General features: G+C 44.1%; 1 protein-coding gene across 2 annotated transcripts in view; it reads left to right on the top strand.

Moving 5' to 3' along the window:
* Positions 1-20,941, top strand: part of LOC119167138 (pancreatic lipase-related protein 2) — a 73,008-nt gene that overhangs the window by 27,860 nt on the left and 24,207 nt on the right. For both annotated transcript variants that reach the window (XM_037418575.2, XM_037418574.2), the window contains 2 exons: positions 2,021-2,317; positions 4,598-4,850. In XM_037418575.2, the coding sequence (XP_037274472.1) occupies positions 2,021-2,317; positions 4,598-4,850 (550 nt within the window). The remainder of the gene's footprint in view (positions 1-2,020; positions 2,318-4,597; positions 4,851-20,941) is intronic.

Here is a 20,941-nt window from a genome sequence, read left to right as displayed (position 1 = left end):
ATGACCTCGCATCCGACGGTATTTTTTCGTGAGCTATGACAGTGGCTGTTGGCGTCGCGGCAGCTCTAATACTTGAGTGGAGGAACTATCACTGCAGTGCGCAAGTTTGCTATAACCTTATGGAATGTTGTGCCTGCATACTTTTCTACTTCAGATGCCTCTTGCGATTCGCCTCGCGTGTCAACTTGCAATCATAGTGCGTGCCACAATTTTGTTGTTAGCGCTGTGGCTGTGGTGGTTAATACCTTGGATTCGGAATACTCTTTTCACAAAGCTGAGTGAGCGTTAGGACTTAATGTCTGTGCACAGCTGTTACTAGAAGAGCATTTGTGTTGAGTTTCTCACGACAAAGGAGAATCATGGACGAGAAAGGCATACTGCACGCGTGCATAATTCCTTCCTACTTCTCAGTGCTGGCGTGGGCAATTCAAAACGAATGCCAATGAGAATTTGGCTTAACCTACAGAAGTCATTGGTTCACTTTTCACAAAAGTTTAGTTATAATGATGCTTAAAAAGTTTTTGGTGGTTGTAACCTAGTCTGGCAAATAAACACTCGGTGAAACTTCGCAGCCTGTTTCCCTTTGTGCTTTCACCTGCCGTGGTAGCATAGCCTTATTGGGTGTCGTGTGACTATGCTGGAGGACGCAGGTTCGACTTCTGGCCACGGCGGCCGTATTCGAAGGGGGGTAAACTGCCAAGAACATCCATATGGGGGTAGTGGCACGTATAACTCTATTATTGTATATGATCGTACTTTCACGCATGGACTGTAGAGCAGTATCAGGTTTCCTAGAATGTTGAAAAATTAAGTGTGATGCTTTTTTACGCGCCTCGTTGAACTCATGAGTGCTGTTGGTGCCATGCGAAACTAAAAATGCGTGGGCTTACCAAGTATGTCAACACCGAAAAAATTCATTATTTTTTTACACTCTAAGGTAATCGATAAAGCAAGACTCCTTGGGAAGCAGAGCTCCTTGTATTCGTGACAAATTGGTAGTATGAAACAACTTGAGACACACATGGAAGTGTGCGGAGCATCGTGTGAGTGCCTGACGATAAAAAAAGAGAGGCTTTAACTCTACACTAATAAAACAAAAGAAAACATCACTCCTGCATTGCTTACAACAATCTTAGGTAAAAGCAATCGCTCGCGACTGGCCGCGGCTGGCTATAGGCTTGGCGTGCGCATGCGCGTGAGCAAGACCCCCATGACTGAGGAGAAACTTGAACGCTGAAGGAGGAACGTTGCTCCTTTGGTCCTTGCCGCGAGAGGGCGCAACGGGTAAAGCGCCCGAAAGGGAGGAAGTCGCTGCGCCGAAGGAGGAACGGAGCCCGTTTCTCCATTCTCGCTCCTTTTTTTTTAGAGTGTGCGACTCAGCAGCTGAGTACCTTAGCCACTAGACCACCGCGGCGGGGCCCCTATTAAGACTACGGCCCGACTCTGCAACATAAAAGGGGCGCATTTCTCCAGCAGGCTAGTTGAAGATAAAGCGATCCATATTTTCTTTTTCCTTTATACTGGCTACCTCACAGTGAGCCTATTCGATGGAGCATCTTCCCGATGCGTGCAAGTCTAACCACGTGCCGCTTTTTGTATGTGGGCTCTCCTTATCCACTGAGAGAACATGAGGGCGCAATTAAAGCTTGTTAAAAATAGCGCAGTTGCATATCAGTTGATCTTGCCTTTGTATGCCTCGGTGACATGTTTATATAGGTACGTGTGCACTTGTGGACTTAAAATATAATTATAACTAATTAACCAAACTTCATTACCAAAACAATAAGAGCATATGCTACAATAAACTAGGTTATTTTCGCGTAACATACTTTCTTTTTTTAAATCATGCTGCGTTATAATTTGCACACCATTTATAAGAGACGATAATGTTGTTGCAACCTTGACTGCGTGTGTGCAGCTTGAAAATATAATCGATTATACCGTATCCAGATGACTGAAATAGAGAAAATATATCAGGACGCAAAGTTTATTCCATTCCCTCTCTCCTCGTTTAATGCAGTTTGACGGCAAGAAAGACAAGGTGTGCTACAAATTCGTGGGCTGCTTCAGCAACCGGGACAGGTTCACACACCCGACTTCGTTTCCCAGCGATCCGGAGCAGGTGGACACAAAGTTCATGCTTTACTCGCGCTCCAACCGGCGCTCACCCGTGAAGCTCGACTACCGGCCCACGAAGAGCATAGGTAACCTCGCCCAGTTCAATCAGCGCAAGCCTCTTAAGCTCATCGTGCACGGTTTCCTCGAGAGTGGCAATGTCAGCTGGATCCAGGGCATCAAGGACGCATTTCTGGACGAGGTACGTGTACGCACGTATGCAGTAGTTGGTTGCACAATTAGGATAAATGAAGCGTGTAAAGAGAAATACGTGAGAACGAAATTGCCGCGGCACACACTGTATGCAATTGCCTAGCTAGCTCGCCGTGGTGTGATGACACCGAAACGACTGGATGTGATAGAGTAGCCATGAGGCTATGGTTATATTCAAGGGAAAGAAGAAAAAAAGACAAATACCGAAAAAAGCTGCCCTTTTAATGAACACTTCGCATCATTTGCTGCCCTATACGGTCGGTGCAAAGCCTATCACTTTCAGCTGATGTACACACAAGCTAATTGGTACAACGTAGTCGAAGACAGTCTTAATTTTCGAAAATCTCAAACCTGTAATGCATTTTTCGCGTGAAGGATTTTGCCTTTTTTTTGGTTTGACATAACCACCTAACTACGCTAGTTATGAAGGTAGTTAAAAAACTTTCTAAAATACTGTCTCGAATGATGTCTTAGACACCTTAGTATGCCTGCGGCGGCCGCCGATATGCGCATGGGTGTATGACTTGTTGTGTTTCTTCTTCTTTCTCTCTTCTTTTTTCTCTTTCTTCCTTCCCTCTTCATAGGGTAACTAATTGCATGCATTCAAAGTAACATTCCTGCCTTTTTTGTACTTTTCTGTCTCTCTTGTGGCTACAAATTAAGACATTGCGAAGGCCTTGAACGAACATCATATTTCCTTGAGTATAGGGATTTCGGAAACGTTTCTTGAAACAAGTGATGTGTATATTAAACCAACATGCCCCACACCGTATAACTACGGTGTTAATTGATGTTTGTTTTCTTTTTGATTACTTTTGCATTCCACCTAGCAAGCGCTTTCCGATAACACGCAACGATAGGAAATGCTTCCACAAGTTCATAAAATTTACCGCCCTTGTTGGTGGTGCTCAGGTGAAGAAATTGCTGGCACTCTTTGCAAGGCCAGATCCACCCGCAGTAAACACTCGGCTTCTACGCGTTCGGTAAAGGTCGCCAACTTGTTATTCCCAATGCGTAATTCATATACAGCCAACTTAGTAAACACATTCCGTGCAAAGCATGAAAGAGCAAAACATAAAAATATGCAAATATTCCTATCTGTTCTGGGCTGACAACGCTCAAGGCGCTCCACTAAACAGTTCCAGCAATACGAATTAAAGATAGATAGATGTGTAGGGTTGAACGTCCAAAACCAGAATATGAATATGAGAGACACCGTAGTGGAGGGCTCTGGAAATTTTGACCACCTGGGGTTCTCTGACGTGCACCCAGATTGACCACACGGGCATACAGCATTTTGGCCTCCATCGAAAAAGAAGTCGAAGCGCTGCGTGAATATTGAAGTCTCTTCACTGCTAGTTTATTCTTCTTTCTCCAATTAAGGAAACGCTAAAGCCTTCCATTGGGTCGTTTATCTTCAATCGCAAAGCTTTAGCAGTTCCCACTGCTTTTAGCAGGAATCGCCCATAGAGTTGCTTGACAATTCTAGTACAATTGCAAAGAGCAATATTCGACTTTCTTGCCTCTGCTCGCGATTTATTGTTATGCAGATGCTTACGTGTGGTCGTATTGAGACGTTGAGACAACTGGTCCTTGAAAACCGCCTTTGAATATCCTCGGTTTAATCTCGCAAAGTTTGAAGACGCCGTTGCTTTCTGTCTTTCTGTTCTTTTCTTTTTTTTATTGTGCGAGTGTGCCCTCAATAGTGCGGTGATGTTCCCTCTGTTGAACATCTATACCAACTGTTCATTTAGTCGAGCCTTTCGCTTTCTTTTGCTTGTACTTTCTGCCACTCCACCACTACCAGCCCTCTTTAACGAGCCATACACGCTGTCTAGGAAACCTCCTTGCCTTTATGCGAATTGAAGTTCATTTTGATTCCTATATTTTAATCCCTGACAACGTTCTAATGCCTGAAGCTGTGGCGAGAGCCGAAATAAGTGAACAATACTGATCCCCCAATGTGCTCCATGCACCGCCAGAGGCCAACAAAACGTATCAGACATCCCCAGAAATGCGTCATTGCGCGTCCTCAAGCAGAGACTAGAAAGCCCGTGGCAGCTGGGATGACGTCCTATGGGCCACAAAATAGAACCGTATCTCCTATTTATACATAATCGGTTTAGGAAAGTGTCAGGTAATCAGTAATGGCGTAACCGCATTGCCAAGGACAAAGTACGATTCATTCATTGGAATGCGATCTCTTCTTTGCGACTGTAGTCGTGTGCGTTGCTGTAAACGGACGAGCTCACCCGCAGGAAATTTGCAGGAGGACTGCAACGTAATAATCATCGACTGGAGCGGTGGAGCCCAGCTGCTTAGCTATATCAAGGCATCGGGCAACACTGCACTCGTGGGCCGCGAGACATCGCTTCTCGTGCAACGACTCATCGGCACCTACCGCAACACGCTTAGCAAGGATCAGGTGCACATCGTGGGCTTCAGCCTGGGAGGCCAAATTGCGGGCTTCTTCGGCAGACACTTCAAAAACAGCACCGGCCAGCTCATCTCGCGAATCACAGGTATTTCTTTTCATTTTTGCGTTAAACCAGTGAACGAAAGTCTGCAGGGGCTTTCGCGAAGCCTGGTGTAGCTCTAAAATATAAATAAAATGCACTGAGCCAATGCGCCGAAGAGAGAAAAAGAAAAATATAAAAAAGAAAGAGAAAAAACTTGAAACTAAAGCAAATCCGGGGCGTCTTCGAAGACCGCTCATGTAAATAGTGTGAGGCACCACTCTTCTTATCAAGTGTATTTTTCATAAGATATCCGAGAAGTAGAGGCCAAAACTTCACCAGTAGCCCCTTGACCTCCTTGCCTAAATAGCCTATCAACGCACATCCTTTCGTGCGTGTTATTGCTCTAGTATACGTGCCACTTGCGACGTTGCGCATGTATATATGCCGAGCTATATTGCTAAATTGAAGGCTTTCGCGGTAGGCTGAACGCAGTCACAGCGAAAGCTAGAAGAGCGGCCTTTCAGAGCCTTTTCTAAACACTCATCAGGTAACTACTGCAAGCACACTTGCTTGGTACCCACTAGGAACTAATAATAAGCTTTTGAGTAGTAGTCCGGCATTCGCTATGCTATTTCTCGTCATTCTTATGAGAAGCGTGGTATCCGCTAAACACTTACAAGGAATGTTGGGCCGATTGTCCATGCAGTGGCTGACGACGATGAGGAATTATGGCAGAAGTGGGTATGCGCCAAAGTTAATAGGGGAAAAGATCAAGCTTTTGTCATGGTTTGGAGCATTAAAAGGCCCACTTGTTACGCTATTCGCATTGTGCGACGACTGGTTGTTGCTTCGCTGTTGTAAAACACTTTATGAGTCGTATTAACGCGATTGCTTTCCCGACATCAAGCCTACCTAAGGAAAGTTTGACAACGTCTCACAAGCACTGCTGTAACTCAGTGGTAGAATACTTGGAAGGCACCCAGCGCACCCGGGTTCGATCCCCACTGTGCCATTGGTGCTATGCCATACTTTATTAAGGCAAGTTTGACAAGTTATAAGCGCCGGCGTAACTCAGTCGTAGAATATTGGGCTGGCAGACAGCGGACCCAGGTTCAAGCCGCGCTGTGTGATTAGTGCACAGTTTTTTTTCTATTTTCGCGCGACGTGGTTCCAGACACCGGTGGCGGCGGCGGCAGCGCACAACAACTGCGCCTGACCCGAAAAATGACCTCATAACAGTCTTCGCTGTAATTGAAATGAAGCCATTTGTAATACAGCGACAAATGTGTGGAACACTCTACACAAGCGCCTATTTGTGGGCCATGCTACGATTTAAAGTACTTGATAATTAGGAAGGTTACACAAAACATTGTTATCATGCTTCACCTAACAAAACTCCAGGCCTGCGGGGAAGTCACAGCACATTCATAGCACATTCACAGCGAAACTAGAAGAGCGGCTTTTCAGAGCCTTTTCTAAACTCTCATTGGGTGGCAACAGCAAGCACACGTGCTTCATACCCATGGCACCATGGTAATAATAACAAAATTTTAGGTTAGTAAGCCGTCATTCGCTATGCTAATTTTCATTACTTTTTTAGAAGCCTGGTAACCGCTAAACAGTTGCAAGGAAATTTGTTCCAATTGTTAATGCAGTGGCTGACGATGATGAGGAAGTATGCCTGAAGTGAGTACGCGCCACAGTTAATATACAAGTTTTTGTATTGGGATGGAGCATCGGAAGACCCAGTCGTTGCGCTATTTACATTATGCGAAAACTGGTTGTTCTTTCACTGTTTCAATGCTTTTTAAGCCGTATTAACGCTATTGCTTTCCTGACATCAAGCCAGCCTAACGCAAGTTTGCGTAAATTTCCATGCATCGGCGTGGCTCAGTTGTGGAATACTTGGATGGCACCCAGAGGACTTGGGTTCGAGCCCCAATGTTGTAATGGTGCTAATTTTTTTCTAATTTCGTGCGATGTGGTTACGGACACCAGCGGTGGGCAACCGTGCGTTACTTGAGTTGTGATATCATAACAGTAAAAAACTAGTAATTTGTAGTAAGGCACTGAACATACTAAAGTGCTTGTGTGATTCAGTATATGCTCGAGTATTGCTATCCTCAGGCTGTACAGCAGTGAAGACGAGCCGTTACGTAGCCACCCTCTACCAAGTGCTATCTAGCGTGGTAGGAATAGAATAACGCCAGCACGCTCCTCATGTAGGCTCGACTTGTGGTGCTCTACAAAGCCATCGCATGAAAGCCCTCCTGAATATTGCTGTGTATACTTGCGAAACATGAGAAGTTTTCGCGGCCACAATGTTAGCCTTCAACAAAAAAGTCACAGCTTTGCCGGAAAGGCGAAGCAATGAACGCGATAGCAACAAATTGAAAGGTCGCACGCAGAATGAAAAGCAGATGAAAACAAGCCCCGCGTTCCTCACGCACAAATGACGCACAAAACGTACTCACAGGTATAGATGAACGCGAATAAGCGTCTCATTTGTTACTTAGCTGCGTCTAAAAAGCACGTGCTTTTTGCAAACGGAGACTGCAGTGATTGCAGTGACCTTTGTGCCCCGGGTAACTACCGCAGAATCGTTCCAAGTAAAGCCCAAGGCCATCCAAGGTATACGACCTTCCCTTCCTCGCCACCGTGAGATAAGGGCGCGTGAGGGAGCGTCGTTCCCCTTCTCTAAGGCAGGCAAAGTACGCGTAGGAGTTATAGCGAGCACCACCGCACAATGTGGTGACGCTACGCGCGCTCACTGCGCTATCTTGTTGGTAATGCTGAAAACACGATTCCTTACCCCCCCTAGATACTTGTGAGCAGCGGTAAGCAGTAGATATAAGTAGCTTGCCATTTGAAGGGTGCAGGGTGTGCTCAGGGCTGGTTCAGTGGTTAACGCTTCACCTTCACGACCCAAACATCCCATGTTCGATTCCGCGCGCCGTAGCGTTTAATTATTTTATATTTTCTTTCTGTCTGGCGTTTTCACATATACCGATACGCATACATATACGGTGCATGACATCGATGCCGACGCTGGTGGCAAAATCCAGCCGAGAGTTTCCACATAATTGCTGTCACAATAAAAGAAGCGCATGATCATTTATATGCGCTATCCCTTTACAAGATATATGTGGTGAGCGCGCATTGAGTGCGGTCGCCACGATGGTGTATCCGCAAACAAGCTTTCTGCACGAATGGCAGGCAACCCTGGAGGTAGAGCTATGCGTCATGCAGTCTTACGTTGGCCTATCAGTATAAATGAATGGGTCATACCAGAAGAAGGCCTCAATTTTAAGCCATCACGTGGCCAAATCAATACACAAGTATAACCTTGTGACGTAGACGTTATCAAATCTTCCAGAAAACGACTTCATTAGAACTTCCACCTTGTAATGACGCCAACGGCGACTTGTGTTAAAATTGGTGCTTACGGTGACTTGTGAGCTTCAGCAATAGGGTTTTTTTTTTCTTGTGACCTCTTTAGTGTTTCATTATCATTTGTACTCAACCAACGTAGTACCCCACGTTTAAAGGTCTGCGAGCGATTTCCCGCTGCTTTTCTTTTTCTTTTTTGTTAATTTAGTATATGAACCGGTTGGAACTAATCAAGCTTGAGAATGTGCCTTGCGTCAGGCAGTCTTTTTTGAATTAAATACTACCGCTCCTTTTCCGTTGTGGACTTGCCCATATCTAATCATTGTGACCGCTGCATAAGACCGCATGCTTTACGACTCCGGTTAGAAGGAGTAACAGTTTAAGAAAAAACACATGTGGCATTGTTCTACGCGAACGTGAACATATGTGACTGTTTTTATATCAAGAAAAGGTGTGGGAGTTGGGAGGGGTTACTGAGAGATAACCTAGAACCTCAGAAAAGTACTTATCTCAAACAATTAGAAGGAGATCAAGTTTACAGTCGGGTACAATTTCCCATAGGAAGCTTTCAAAGCTCCTTAGGTAGTAAAAGACGAAGATAATTGACTTCATAAGCACGCAGAGATGTTGTTAAGCTCACGACAATAATTTCAATTCACATGGATGAGTAAGAGAACTGAGAGACCTTCTTTGAAGTTTCTTTACAAAATTACGAAAGTGCAACGCATATCTTTGTTTAAAAGTGCAAATACTTATCTCTTCCGATGCTACAGCATTGGAGCATTCGCGCATACTCATGAATCATTCGACTGGGCTATAGAGCGAATAGAAAAAAACATACAGGGAACAACCCTCTCGATGCGATGTCAAATAACAAAAAGTTCGCGAAGACTTAAGGAATGATTTGAGCAACCACATCACCTAAAAGAAAGAAAATAACACAAAAGTTATGGCATACTTCGCACCATAACTGGGAGCACTGGATTGTGTAAGCACATGTCTGTCTACTCAGGAGAAATGCTATACAGTAATCAAATAGTTGGAGCCTCGTCCGCATCATTAAATTATGTCAAATATCAGTTCGGAAGAGCTGTGAAAACGAAGAGATGGACCAGAGCATGCCCGAAGTGCGCGCCCACAATCCATTTTGTTTTTAGTTTTTAACCGAGCGTCTAATGACAAAGGCGTTCTCGTCTGCGGCTCAGGTTCCTGTTTTTCATCAACATGGTGCCGTGACTAGGAGCACAACGAGCAGTTAAGACCTTTAATGATTAGGCGAGCTTCCTGAAGAGGACGGCTGATCGACGCGACCAACGCGGTGATGTTGGATGACGGGCGACCGATCCACGCCCTCACGAGACTTCGATTCCCGACGTGGCGACGTGGAAAAGCTACGACGGAAATGCACCACGGCTCGAGCGGTGGTCATCAGGATCATCAGTGACATGACGCCTTTTATGCGGACAGAACCTACGCCAACCGGTGCGCTAAGCGATCATCTTGACCGGTTGAAGATAAAGGAAACTCTGTTAATGGACCTTGACAGCTGGATATAACAACATGTTTCTGACAATAATCTTAAGGATGAGATTCAAAGTTTTGGGCAATATCATGCAAGATTCTATCGTTCTAGCAAAGTCCGACGCTGAACTGATTTTGTCAGCACGTCAAGTCGTAGCTGTAGGCACGCATCTCATCATTACTCTCTTCCAGCCGCCCGTTCACAGATTAGACTTCCTAAACTTAATGCAATGAAGTTTTATAGCGACCCCAATAAATGGCCCAAACTTTGGGATCCAATTGAATCAACTATTCATTAAAATGGACACCTTGCGGATGGGGACAAACTGGAATATCTCCAGAGCTACCTCTCGGGTAACGCGGATTGTGTCATTAGCGGCTTGGCTACAACCAACAAAAGTTATAACTCAGCTATAGATCTTGTAAAAAAAAGATTCGCTCATAAATCACTGATTGTGAACAACCGTATGCACCAGCTTCTCAACCTACGTAAAGTACGCTCACGTGAAGACTTTTGAGGGCTTCAAAGACAGTATGAAGAGGTGTGAACTCTCGTGAGATACCTTAGTATCCTTGGTGTCGAAGGGAAAGAGTATGAAGTGTTGTTCAAAACGCCATTAATACAGAATCCCCCACAAGAAATGGTACTTCGTTATACTCAGCCGGCCTTGTCTTCGAAAACTACATGTGGTACTGCATGAACACCGAAAACGAGCCTGAACCGGCAAACCAAAACTTAAGAAAGATAATAGAGGTTCAGCGTCTATGTTGAGCGTCAAACTTTCACTAGAGAGTTGTACGTTCTGCGATGTCACACGTAGATGAAATGTCACACGTAGATGACTGCCCAGCTGCACTAACACTAGGCGCAAAAAAAAGAGAAACTGTGCAAATGGAGATGCTACTTCCGATGCGCTCAAAAATTAACACAGCGAAAAAATTCAGAAACTGGAAAAGGTTGAGTTGTGCAACATGTAAGAAAAAGCTCATCACTTCTGTATGCGACCCAAAATTGAAACAGAAAAGTAACGAAGCCGCAGACCTCTGTTTCAAGATCGTCTGTGGATGCTTTCAAGAGCATATTTCTGCAGACCGCGCAGCGCCTTTGCATTCCAGCACCGTTCCAGCCGGTGACTACAGTGCCATGGCGAGTCATGGCCCGAACTAATACGAGTGGTCACGTGTTAGGTGCTTTTTTGGCGACACCACGCTGCCTTGACACCATATCGCACGAACATCCCTAGGCTCCTCAGTCCCTAGCGGTGCGCCCGTGCTGGCTTGAGCGGTGCGGGTGTGTAAAGGCGCCGCTGGCTGTGTTATGAGTGTGTCAGCGCTTCCTCTATTTCAGTGTTGTTTGTGGGGCGGTTTGTATAATTGCGATGTTATTCCTTGCAAATTTGGTGATTCGTGAGTGCTGGCTGTTCTGCCTGGACGTTAGTTCTGAAAGTGCGGTGCGCTCTGACGCGCTTTAGTGAACGCTGTGACACGGGTACTTGCTGCATGTGGTCGCGCTGCACTGAATTTGATCCAGATTGGTTTAGAATGTGTCGCGGTGACTAATACCGGTTTTCCTCGAGAAAGTTTGATCGCGCGCAACACCTTTGACACTGCTGCGCTATACAACATTGAGTTTGGCCCAGACGCCCTAACCGTGATCACAAGTGTCTGTGTGACACCGACGGTATGAATATCGCAATATTTCTACAACTCACACAATTATTCCAAGTCTCATGGAGAAAAAAACCTGTGATGGCGATAACTTCTGTCAGTGATCACACGTGAATGCTTATACCAAGTTAAACCGTTCAGTTCTGTACACTTTTGTAGCCTCTAGTTCTTTTGCTGCTGCTTACATGACAACTGAAGAAAAAAGCAGTCTACTAATTACATCAAAAGTACGGAGAAAAAAATGCATCATACTTAGGCAAGTCTTTAGAAAAAAGGAAACGTCTGCAAAGAAGCACATGTACATGCTCGGTCATGCAAACAGGCTTATTTCTCCAGCTTTTGGCAAATTTTGTTGTTAGAGTTCTGCTGACATGAGCCCCAGTGGACCACCGCATTATACATTTATTGTATGATTTTTGTGTCAAACATTCACCTGTAAATATGCATGCGCATAGAAAGCGCGTGGTTTGCCTTCAGCGCAAATTTAGCATGCTCACTTTTTGCTAAACACCTTGATCTAAAGCTCGTCGTAAAGGGAAGGTGTCATCATCATTAGCCTGAATACGCCCACTGCAGGGCAAAGGTATCTCCCATTATCTGCCAATCAACCCGGCCTTGTGCTGTACGTTGCCATGGTGTACCTGCGAACTTTTTATCTCATCGACCCATCTAACTTTCCGTCTCCCCTTCATGCGTTTGCCTTTTCGGCAATTCATTCAGGTACCCTTAATGACCAACGGTTATCCTGGTTCCGTGCTACGTGCCCTGCCCATGTCCATTTCTTCTTGATTTCAACTGTGATATCCCTAACCACCGTTTATTCCCTAACCCACTGCTCTCTTCTCGTCTCCTAAAGTTACAACTATCAGTTACCTTTCCATCGCTCACTGTGTCGTCCCTAATTTAAGCTGAACCCTCTTTGTAAGCTTCCAGATTTCTGCTCCGTAGGTAAGTATACTGGCAAGATGCAGCTGTTATATACCTTCCTTTTCAGGGTTAGTGGCAGATTACCATTCATGAATTGAGAATGCTTGCGCAACGTGGTCCATCCCATTCTTATTCTTCTAGCTTTTTCACTCTGATGGTTCGGCTCCGTGGTTACTACCTGTCCTAAGTAGACATATTCTTTTACAACTTTCAACGTCTCCCCACCTATCGCAACGTGCTGTTTTCTGCTGAGACTGTAGCACATTACTTTAGTTTTGTGCACATTCAGTTTCAGACGTACTTTTCTGATTTTCATGTTCAGTTATGTAATCGTGAGCTGTAATTAATCTCCTGAATTACTCATCAAGACAATGTCATCAGCAAATCGCAGGTTACTAAGGTACTCTTCATTAACTCTTATCCCTGACTCTTTTCAGTCTAGGGTCCTGGATACCTCATGTAAACACGTGGTGAATAGCATAGGAGAGGTCGTGTCTCCCTGCCTTGCCCCCTTCTTTATTGGGACTCTTTCGCTTTCTTTAAGGTGGCTGTGGCTCCACTGTAGATTTTTTCCAGTATGTTTATGTGGGGTTTTTCGATGCCCTGATTCCGTAGTACCTGCATTACTGCTGATGTCTTGACTAAGTTAAACGTCTTCTCGTAATCTATGAAGGCTATGTATAGGTGTTGGTTTTATGTGAAGTTGTAGTTTGATATGTTTATGGCACGCGATTATGTGAACAATATGGTACATTCCACAGTGCAGTAAAGTGTGGCGTATTTCAGTCATCTTCTTTTTATGATATAGCAGTAACTTAATATGGGCAAGAAATATCAGTTAAGGTCTTGTTGCTTTTTCTCGCTTGATAACGCAAAATATTTTTAAAAAAGATCACATCTCATACATTAATAAAAGGACCAGAGCAATGGAGGGCCTTGGCACTTTCATCTTGCACAAACAAATTGCAATTTTAAACTGCAACTCAAAAACCACTGCTTGGCACATTTATTGCATAATAAATTCTATTGTTGCAACATTTGTCTGTATACTTTTGGTTGTGAAAACATGCTCAGACAATTGACAACAACTGGTTCATTAGTTTTTAAACAGCACCAAACGATACTCCATGCCTCCTGATCATAGCACAGCGTAATAGTGTTTGTCTAAAATATGAAGTCGATGGGTACGAAACTACAGCTGCGGCACTTTAGGCAACTTCATCATCATCATCATCAGCCTGACTACGTCCACTGCAAGACAAATGCCTCCCCAATGTTTCGCCAGTTAACTCGGTCCTGTGCTTGCTGCTGCCAATTTATACCAGGAAACTTCTTAATTTCATCTGCCCACCTGACCTGTCTCCCCCTAACGCGCTTGCCTTTTCTGGGAATACAGTTAGTTACCCTTAACGACCGGCGGTAACTCTGCCTACGCGCTACATGCATGGCCCATCTCCATTTCCTCTTCTTGATTTCAACTATAATATCCCTAACCCTCGTTTGTTCCCTAATCCACTCTGCTCTCTTCTTGTCTCAACGCAAGTGCATTGGTTTTCAGACATCGAAACGCATGGGAGTGACCACATTCCAACTTATACGCGAATAAGGGGTCTTACTAACTCTTCTCCTAAGACCACAATACGAAGAATTGATTGGTCCAAATTTCAGTGACTCATGGAAAATACATGCCATGAGGACCCTGACCAGAACTTGGAGGATGTCATGGAAGAGGCAATGACGGAAGCTTACTGTCTCCTCCCGTTCACCGGCAAGCGTTTAGATTTCGACGTTGAACTGGAAAAATTGCGTGCGCTTCACCGAAGAGCGGAAAGGAGGTACAGGCGGACGAAAGCAATATGCGTCTTGAGGCTGGCACGACGCACACAGAAAAAAAGTCCAACGACGTTCAGACAAACTTGAACAGGAACGCTGGAAATCATTCTGCGAATCATTGGATCCCCGAAAGCCGTGTTGACGCATCTGGAGCACTATTCGTGGCCTGAGATCGCCTCCCCAACAAAGATATCCTTTCATGGTTTTAGCCCTAAATTTAGGCCACACCCAACTTAAAGTGGCAAACGAGTTTTGTACGCGAATCGCTGGTGTGTCCGCCTTATCCGCTAGCACCATTAGGAGTGTTATCCCTGAACGCCGCATCTCCAAAGTGGACAATCTTTTCACTATAGAAAAAATTGACGCATCTATGGCGGCTTCCCGACGATCATCTTCACCAGGACCCGATGGCATCACCTACGCCGCTCTATCCAGCCTTCAACAGGAGGCAAGGAGATAGTTGTTAAGCTATTACAACCACTCATGGCAGGCGGGCATTGTTCCCCAAGACTGGAAGATAAGTCGACTTGTGCCACTACTCAAAGCAGGAAAGTCACCATTTGATTTGGCAATATTTCGCCCTGTTGCCCTCGCAAGTTGCGTAGGAAAAGTCATGGAAAGGATGATACTTACACGCCTAGAATAGTACCTCGAGCGCTACAACGTATACCCAAACTGCATGACGGGTTTTCGGCGAGGTAGGTCATCTCTTGACAACGTGATTGATCTCACAACATTTAACCAGCAACAGAAAAGCCTCAAGCGCATACCACTGGCACTCTTTCTCGATGTCAAAGGGGCTTATGATAACGTGACACATAAAGCCATCCTAGACTCGTTTGAAGCTGTCGGAATTGGTGGTCGGATGTTCCAATGGATCTAGGATTATTTGACGAGAAGGTCCTTTTTTGTACAAACCTCAGATGGACCTACCACCAATTACTATACGTCCCGTGGGGTCCCTCAGGGCGCCGTATTAAGTCCCACTTTATTTAACCTCGTGATGGTAGGAATTCGTGAAATTTCGCCAAGTACTATTCTCATATCCATATATGCTGACGATATTTCTCTATGGACTTCGGCTGTAACTCGTCTACAAGTACGTGCAAGAGTTCAGCAGGCTGCCACCCCGACATGCTCATATCTTCGTAAGCAAGGTCTTTCCGTCTCAACGGAGAAATGTGAATTGGTGCGTTTACTCGCAGAGCCATGACACAATACCCCGTTACCATCAACGGACAAAATATTTCATACCAGAAGAACCATCGCTTCCTGGGTGTGATTATTGACAGGGGCCTTTCGTGCTGTGCCCATTGATTACCTGAAGAGAAGGCTAACTTCCATCGTCCATATAATACTGTTCCTCTGCGGAAAATCTTGGGGCACATCGACCAGGTCAATGATGCAGCTATACAGGGCACTGTTTCTGGAATTTTTGCGCTACAGCTTCCCGTTACTGGCAAGTACGTGCTAGACGAATATCTGCACCCTTGAAAGTCTGCAAGGACAAGCACTACGCGTGTGCTTAGGACTGCCGCGATGCACCTCAACCTACGGGGCAATTATGATCGCAAGAGAGCATCCAATTCAAACATAAATCACCACTGACAATTTGAGAGCCCACATAAGACATCTCTGCCGAGTTCCTGGTCACCATGTTGCAGTGTTGCCACTTCAAAGACCACAAACGATGTTTTCAAAGATTATTTCTGCCCATAGAGAATGCCTTCCTTTTGGCTTCAATCCAGCAACAAGACCAGCGTCACCTCCAAGGTGCCTACAACAACCGCAGGTGTGCCTCACTATTCCAGGAATAACGAACAAGAGCCGTCATTCAACAGTGGTCCTACGGCAGGTCACATTGTCGCTACTCAACGAAAAATACGACCAGAGTACCAACATTTACACCGATGGATCTGTCTCGGCTGACAGCTCCACAGCTGCTGGTGTCATCCCGACGTACCAGGTCACTATAAAGTTCAAACTGTCGCATAGGACAACATCCACAGCAGCGGAGCTTGCCGCCTTACGTGCTGCTATACTTTATATCGCGGAAGCCCGACCTCAAAACTGGGCTGTGTTCTGCGACTCCAAGGCATCCCTTCAGAGCTTGCAATCAGCTTTACGACAAAGGGAACATCAACAACTAGTGATTGAAATAAGAGAAGTGATTCACGAAGTTTTATCGAAAGGACATGACGTGGTGTTCCTGTGGTTACCGGGACATTGTGGTATTGTCGGTAATGACCTTGCTGGTAATGCTGCCCGATCCACCCACGCGGACGCCCAGACAACCCCAATTCCATTGTCAAGAACCGTCGCTGCAAGGGGCCTTTACTCGTTCGCTAACATTATGTCGGAAACTTGGGTGAGTGACCCCAGTCTCCGGAACAGCCGCCTACACAAATTGGACTCATCGAGAAAGCTTCAAGTTCTATCGGACCTCTTCCACCAGGATGCAACTTTACTTTGCCGCCTGCGGTTCGGAGTAGTTTTTACAAAGGCGTACTTCTTTCGCATAGGAATGGCGGATAGCTCCCGATGTGAATCGTGCGACACTGACGAAACAATAGAACATCTACTGTGTTCATTTGAACGTTTTGCAAGCGAACGCAACTTGCTACGCGAAACATTAGAGACACTAGACAGTAGACCTTTTTCCGAAGAGAAGATCCTTGGCTCATGGCTTTACGCGTCACTGGTCAGCAAAGCGACGCGGGCATTGCTAAGTTTTCTAAAGACGACCGGACTACGCGACCGCTTATAAGCGTGCAATGGACAAGGTCACATCTACACACACGTTGCCCTTCACTTTTCTCTCTCTCTTCTCGTTTAATCCCCTCACCCCTTCACCCAGTGCAGGGTAGCAAACCGGACGTGCGTCTGGTTGACCTCCCTGCCTTTCATTTCTTCCCTTCCTCCTCCTCCTCTTGTCTCTTAAGATTACACCTACAATTTTTCTTTCTATTTTTCGCTGCATCATCCTCAATTCAAGCTGAATCCTTTTTGTAAGTCTCCAGGTTTCTGCTTCGTAGCTAAGTACTGGCAAGAGAGAGCTGTTATACACCTTCCTCTTGAAGGATAGTGCAATCTACCTTTCATAATTTAAGAGTGCTTGCCAAATGTGCTACACCCCATTCTTGTTTTTTTAGTTAGTTTAACCTCGTGGTTCGGCTCCGCGGTTATTACCTGCTCTAAGTAGACATACTTATTTACAACTTGAAGTGCACTATTACCTATCTCTGAAGCGCTGATCTTTTCCGAGGTTGTTCTACATTACTTTCGTTTTCTGCATATTAATTTTAAAACACACCTTTCTGCTCTCCTTGTAATTGCTAACACAGTTAATAAAAGATTAGAATTCAATCAGCCAAAGGAACAAGCAGGATTTAGAACAGCCTACTGAACAATCGAACACATTCATACTATCATTCTGGTAATAGAGAAATGCTCAGAATATAGCCAACCACTATACATAGCCTTCATAGATTAGGAGAAGGCGTTTGATCTAGTACAAATATAAGCAGTCGTGCAGACACTGCGGAAGCCAGGCGTCGATGAAGCATATATTAACATACTGGAAGAAATCTACAGGGGATCAACTGCTACCATAGTGCTTCATAAACAGAGCAACAGAATACCAATCAAGAAGGGTGTAATGCAGGGGCATACAATCTCCCCAATGATATTTACCGCATGCTTACAGGAGGTCTTCAGAGGCCTAGAATGGGCACAGTTAGGGATAATAGTTAATGGAGAGTACCTTAGTTACCCGCGCTTCGCCGATGACATTGCATTGCTGAGTAACTCAGGGGACGAATCGCAACTCATGATTAAGCAAGTTATTTGCAGTTAAATAAAAGGTGCGAGCACTTGATCACAGTTCAATTGAGAATCTGTCATCATGTACGGATCTTTTGTACTTGCATAAGTTTCTGTGCTTGCAGGCTCATGCACAGCAGAGCACAAGAAACCTAAGATGCTGACCAATAAAAGCATAATAAAAGAAGGCGATTTACCTTTTGCAGCCATACATTTAAACTAGGAAGTTTGTCTGGTTAAGATTAGTTGAGCAGGTAAATGTAAATATAATCTTTAGATGCTATAACATTCCCTGTGGAGGCCGTGGTGGTCAAAAAGACAATGCTTCCTTAGCAGAAAAACCAAGGCAAGGCTTCTCTTGATTGTGAATAAAAAAGCATCTGCTAGTCTTTGGCAGGAGAGTTTTAACAACCATCGCTATTACCAAGAAAAGTCACCAGTTTTCCTAGGTTCTAAGCTGTTTTGCATGCCTCAGAAAAATGTTATACTAAGCTCTTTTTTTACTTTTTATATAGCTTCTTTTATATCCGTTAACAAACTGCTGATACCTGAACGTTAAATGTTAAGAAATTCAAATATTTCTGAAGGTAAGATTGTCGCAAGTTATTCGGATTTTATTTAGCATGTCAGGTCGGCATCATAACATATTGAACTTCACTGTAATGAATAGAATATTTTCGCTCTGATTGAACAGTTGCTGCTTCAATTGCCATATATTTTCACAGATTGTCAATCACATCGCAACTGATCTATTGAAAAATGCATCAAATTAATAAACAGTAAAGTTGTACAACTCGAATGCGCTGTTCTATTGCATCTCATAAAGGGGGTAACATATCTTTCAGTAAAAGTACTGCTGGTGATCTCCACAGTCATATAACTAATTGAATATAAATAATCGTATTGAAGCTCTACTTCGTTGCATGTACATATAACAGCGCCATATTGATCCTGTTCTTTATACCTGTGCATTTAATTATTGACATTTGAACCCAGAAAATGTATTATTATTACCGGTCTTTGTCATATTTCACTCCAACTTAGCATTGTGTCCGATGCTACATGCCAAAAGAGCTTAATATGTCACATCTCCCAGTCACCTCGAAGAGGTTTCTTTTTAAACTGTTGTTCAAGGCAGCGACGTTATTCAGCGATTCTACAGTAGAGCAACACTGTTTGTTTGTAAAGGACGCTATACCATCGGTCGCATTTACATGCTATTTTGGTCTACATATGTAGTTTTAAAAATTATCAGTGTAAATGCGACTGTCTTTATTTGAATTTGAAGTAGTGAATTAAAAGAAAAAAAGTCCGCATCTCTATTCTGCTCCTAGGATAAATGGAAACGGTGCCGTGTAGTCAAGGGTGGATTCAGTCACTCATTTTAGAGGGAGGCGGGTCGCTCAAAATAACGCCGAAGAGAGGAGCGTGGTCATTACTTTTTTGTTTTTACTAGCACAAAAACTCTATCATAGCATAAACACTATTATTGTGTGCTCAAAGCAATCCCACTCATTTGTCTTAACTGGTGATAGCAGGCGGATGGCAAGCACTGAAGAGAAGGGGAGGGAGTACTGACAGGCTTTGAGGGGGGCGATCACCCCTACTCTCTCCTTCTGGATCCGCCACTGCGTGAAGTTCTGCACGAGATCATGGGATTGATTCCGAATCACAGCAGTCACAATTTAATGGATGCGATATGTACTAATGTGCTAGTGCCATGCACTCAGAGAGAATATGAGGTCAAAATAATTAGGCTTTCATTTGAAACAGTGTATCTCAAAACACAATTTTAGTGTTGTGACATAAAACCGTAGCACTTATTTTAAAAATTCCTCTCTAAGCCAGCAGTACACTGCTTGCAAAAACCTGCACCCAGTTTTTTTTTTCATGTGGAATGTTGCAGAATGTCTGGTTTATCACATACTTTATGGCATTATTTAGCAGTTTGCTTTTTCAAGGCCTTCGCAATGGCCGTGACTATTTTTCTACATTTCTTCAAACCAGAAGATAAGTTCGCTAGGGAATATTCACTGCATGGGAGGGTCTTTCAAGCATTTTTAATGTGTTCATTTTGGCCCGTACACACGCGTTTTCCAAATCAACAGCGAAATTTCTTCATCCTCTATATGCAAACTAATTGTATATTATTGTGCAGTAGTCATGCAGCTATACTGTAGAAGAAAAAAATGTTCTGGACAAATAGAAATGTTTAATAAATGTTACTGATAGGAAATTGCAAAGTTAGGGGTCTCTCATAATCATACGGTGCTTTTGGGACATTAAACCGCACATATAATCGAAAATGCTAAATTAACCTTGTTGAAAAAGTAGGTTGTTATTTACTACACACCTAAAGGATCAATATGAATTCTCTACAATTAGAGACAAGTGCTAGTCTAGAAAAAAGTGCATTTTCTAACCAAACGAGGAAGCAGATGAACATTAAGGTTTCTGAGCACTTTTACTAAGTATGCAATCCAAGATGGCAGGAAAATAGGCACCTGCAAACATATGCGCTAGTAATAGCAAAAGAATGCTCAGCTTGAGGTTTTTCATGCAGAAAAAATAAATACATCATGAAAAAACTAGATGCGGGCTGATGAAGCCAAGACAATGTTTTATTATCAGTTTTCAAAATTCTTAACTTGTGGATATTTTCAATAATGTTCCTGAGTTAGCTCGTTGTGCCCTTGGCTGGAGTGCCGACTCATTTCCACCACTGTCACCTATCCTCCTTTGAGGTACTTGGCAGCAAGTACACCTACCTGTAACAGACATGACAAATTACCCCACCTCCTTCTTTACTTGCTTGTACAATTCAAGCAGCAGCATATTTTCCCACTCACAAATAAAGGTGGCGGTAAGCTGAGTTCAGTTTAGACTGGCACGGTGGATGGACGTGTTTTTGAGCGCTCTCAATCGACTGCGTAGAAAAGTGGTTTTGCATGTTTTGAGCTTGCCTTTATAATTAAGAAAGCAGCAGTTAAAAT

The sequence above is a fragment of the Rhipicephalus microplus genome, chromosome X (genome assembly GCF_043290135.1).
Source record: "Rhipicephalus microplus isolate Deutch F79 chromosome X, USDA_Rmic, whole genome shotgun sequence".
In the NCBI taxonomy this organism is placed as follows: Eukaryota; Metazoa; Arthropoda; class Arachnida; order Ixodida; family Ixodidae; genus Rhipicephalus; species Rhipicephalus microplus.
The sequence above is the reverse complement of the archived record's forward strand: the minus strand, read 5'-3'. Positions and strand labels throughout refer to the sequence as shown.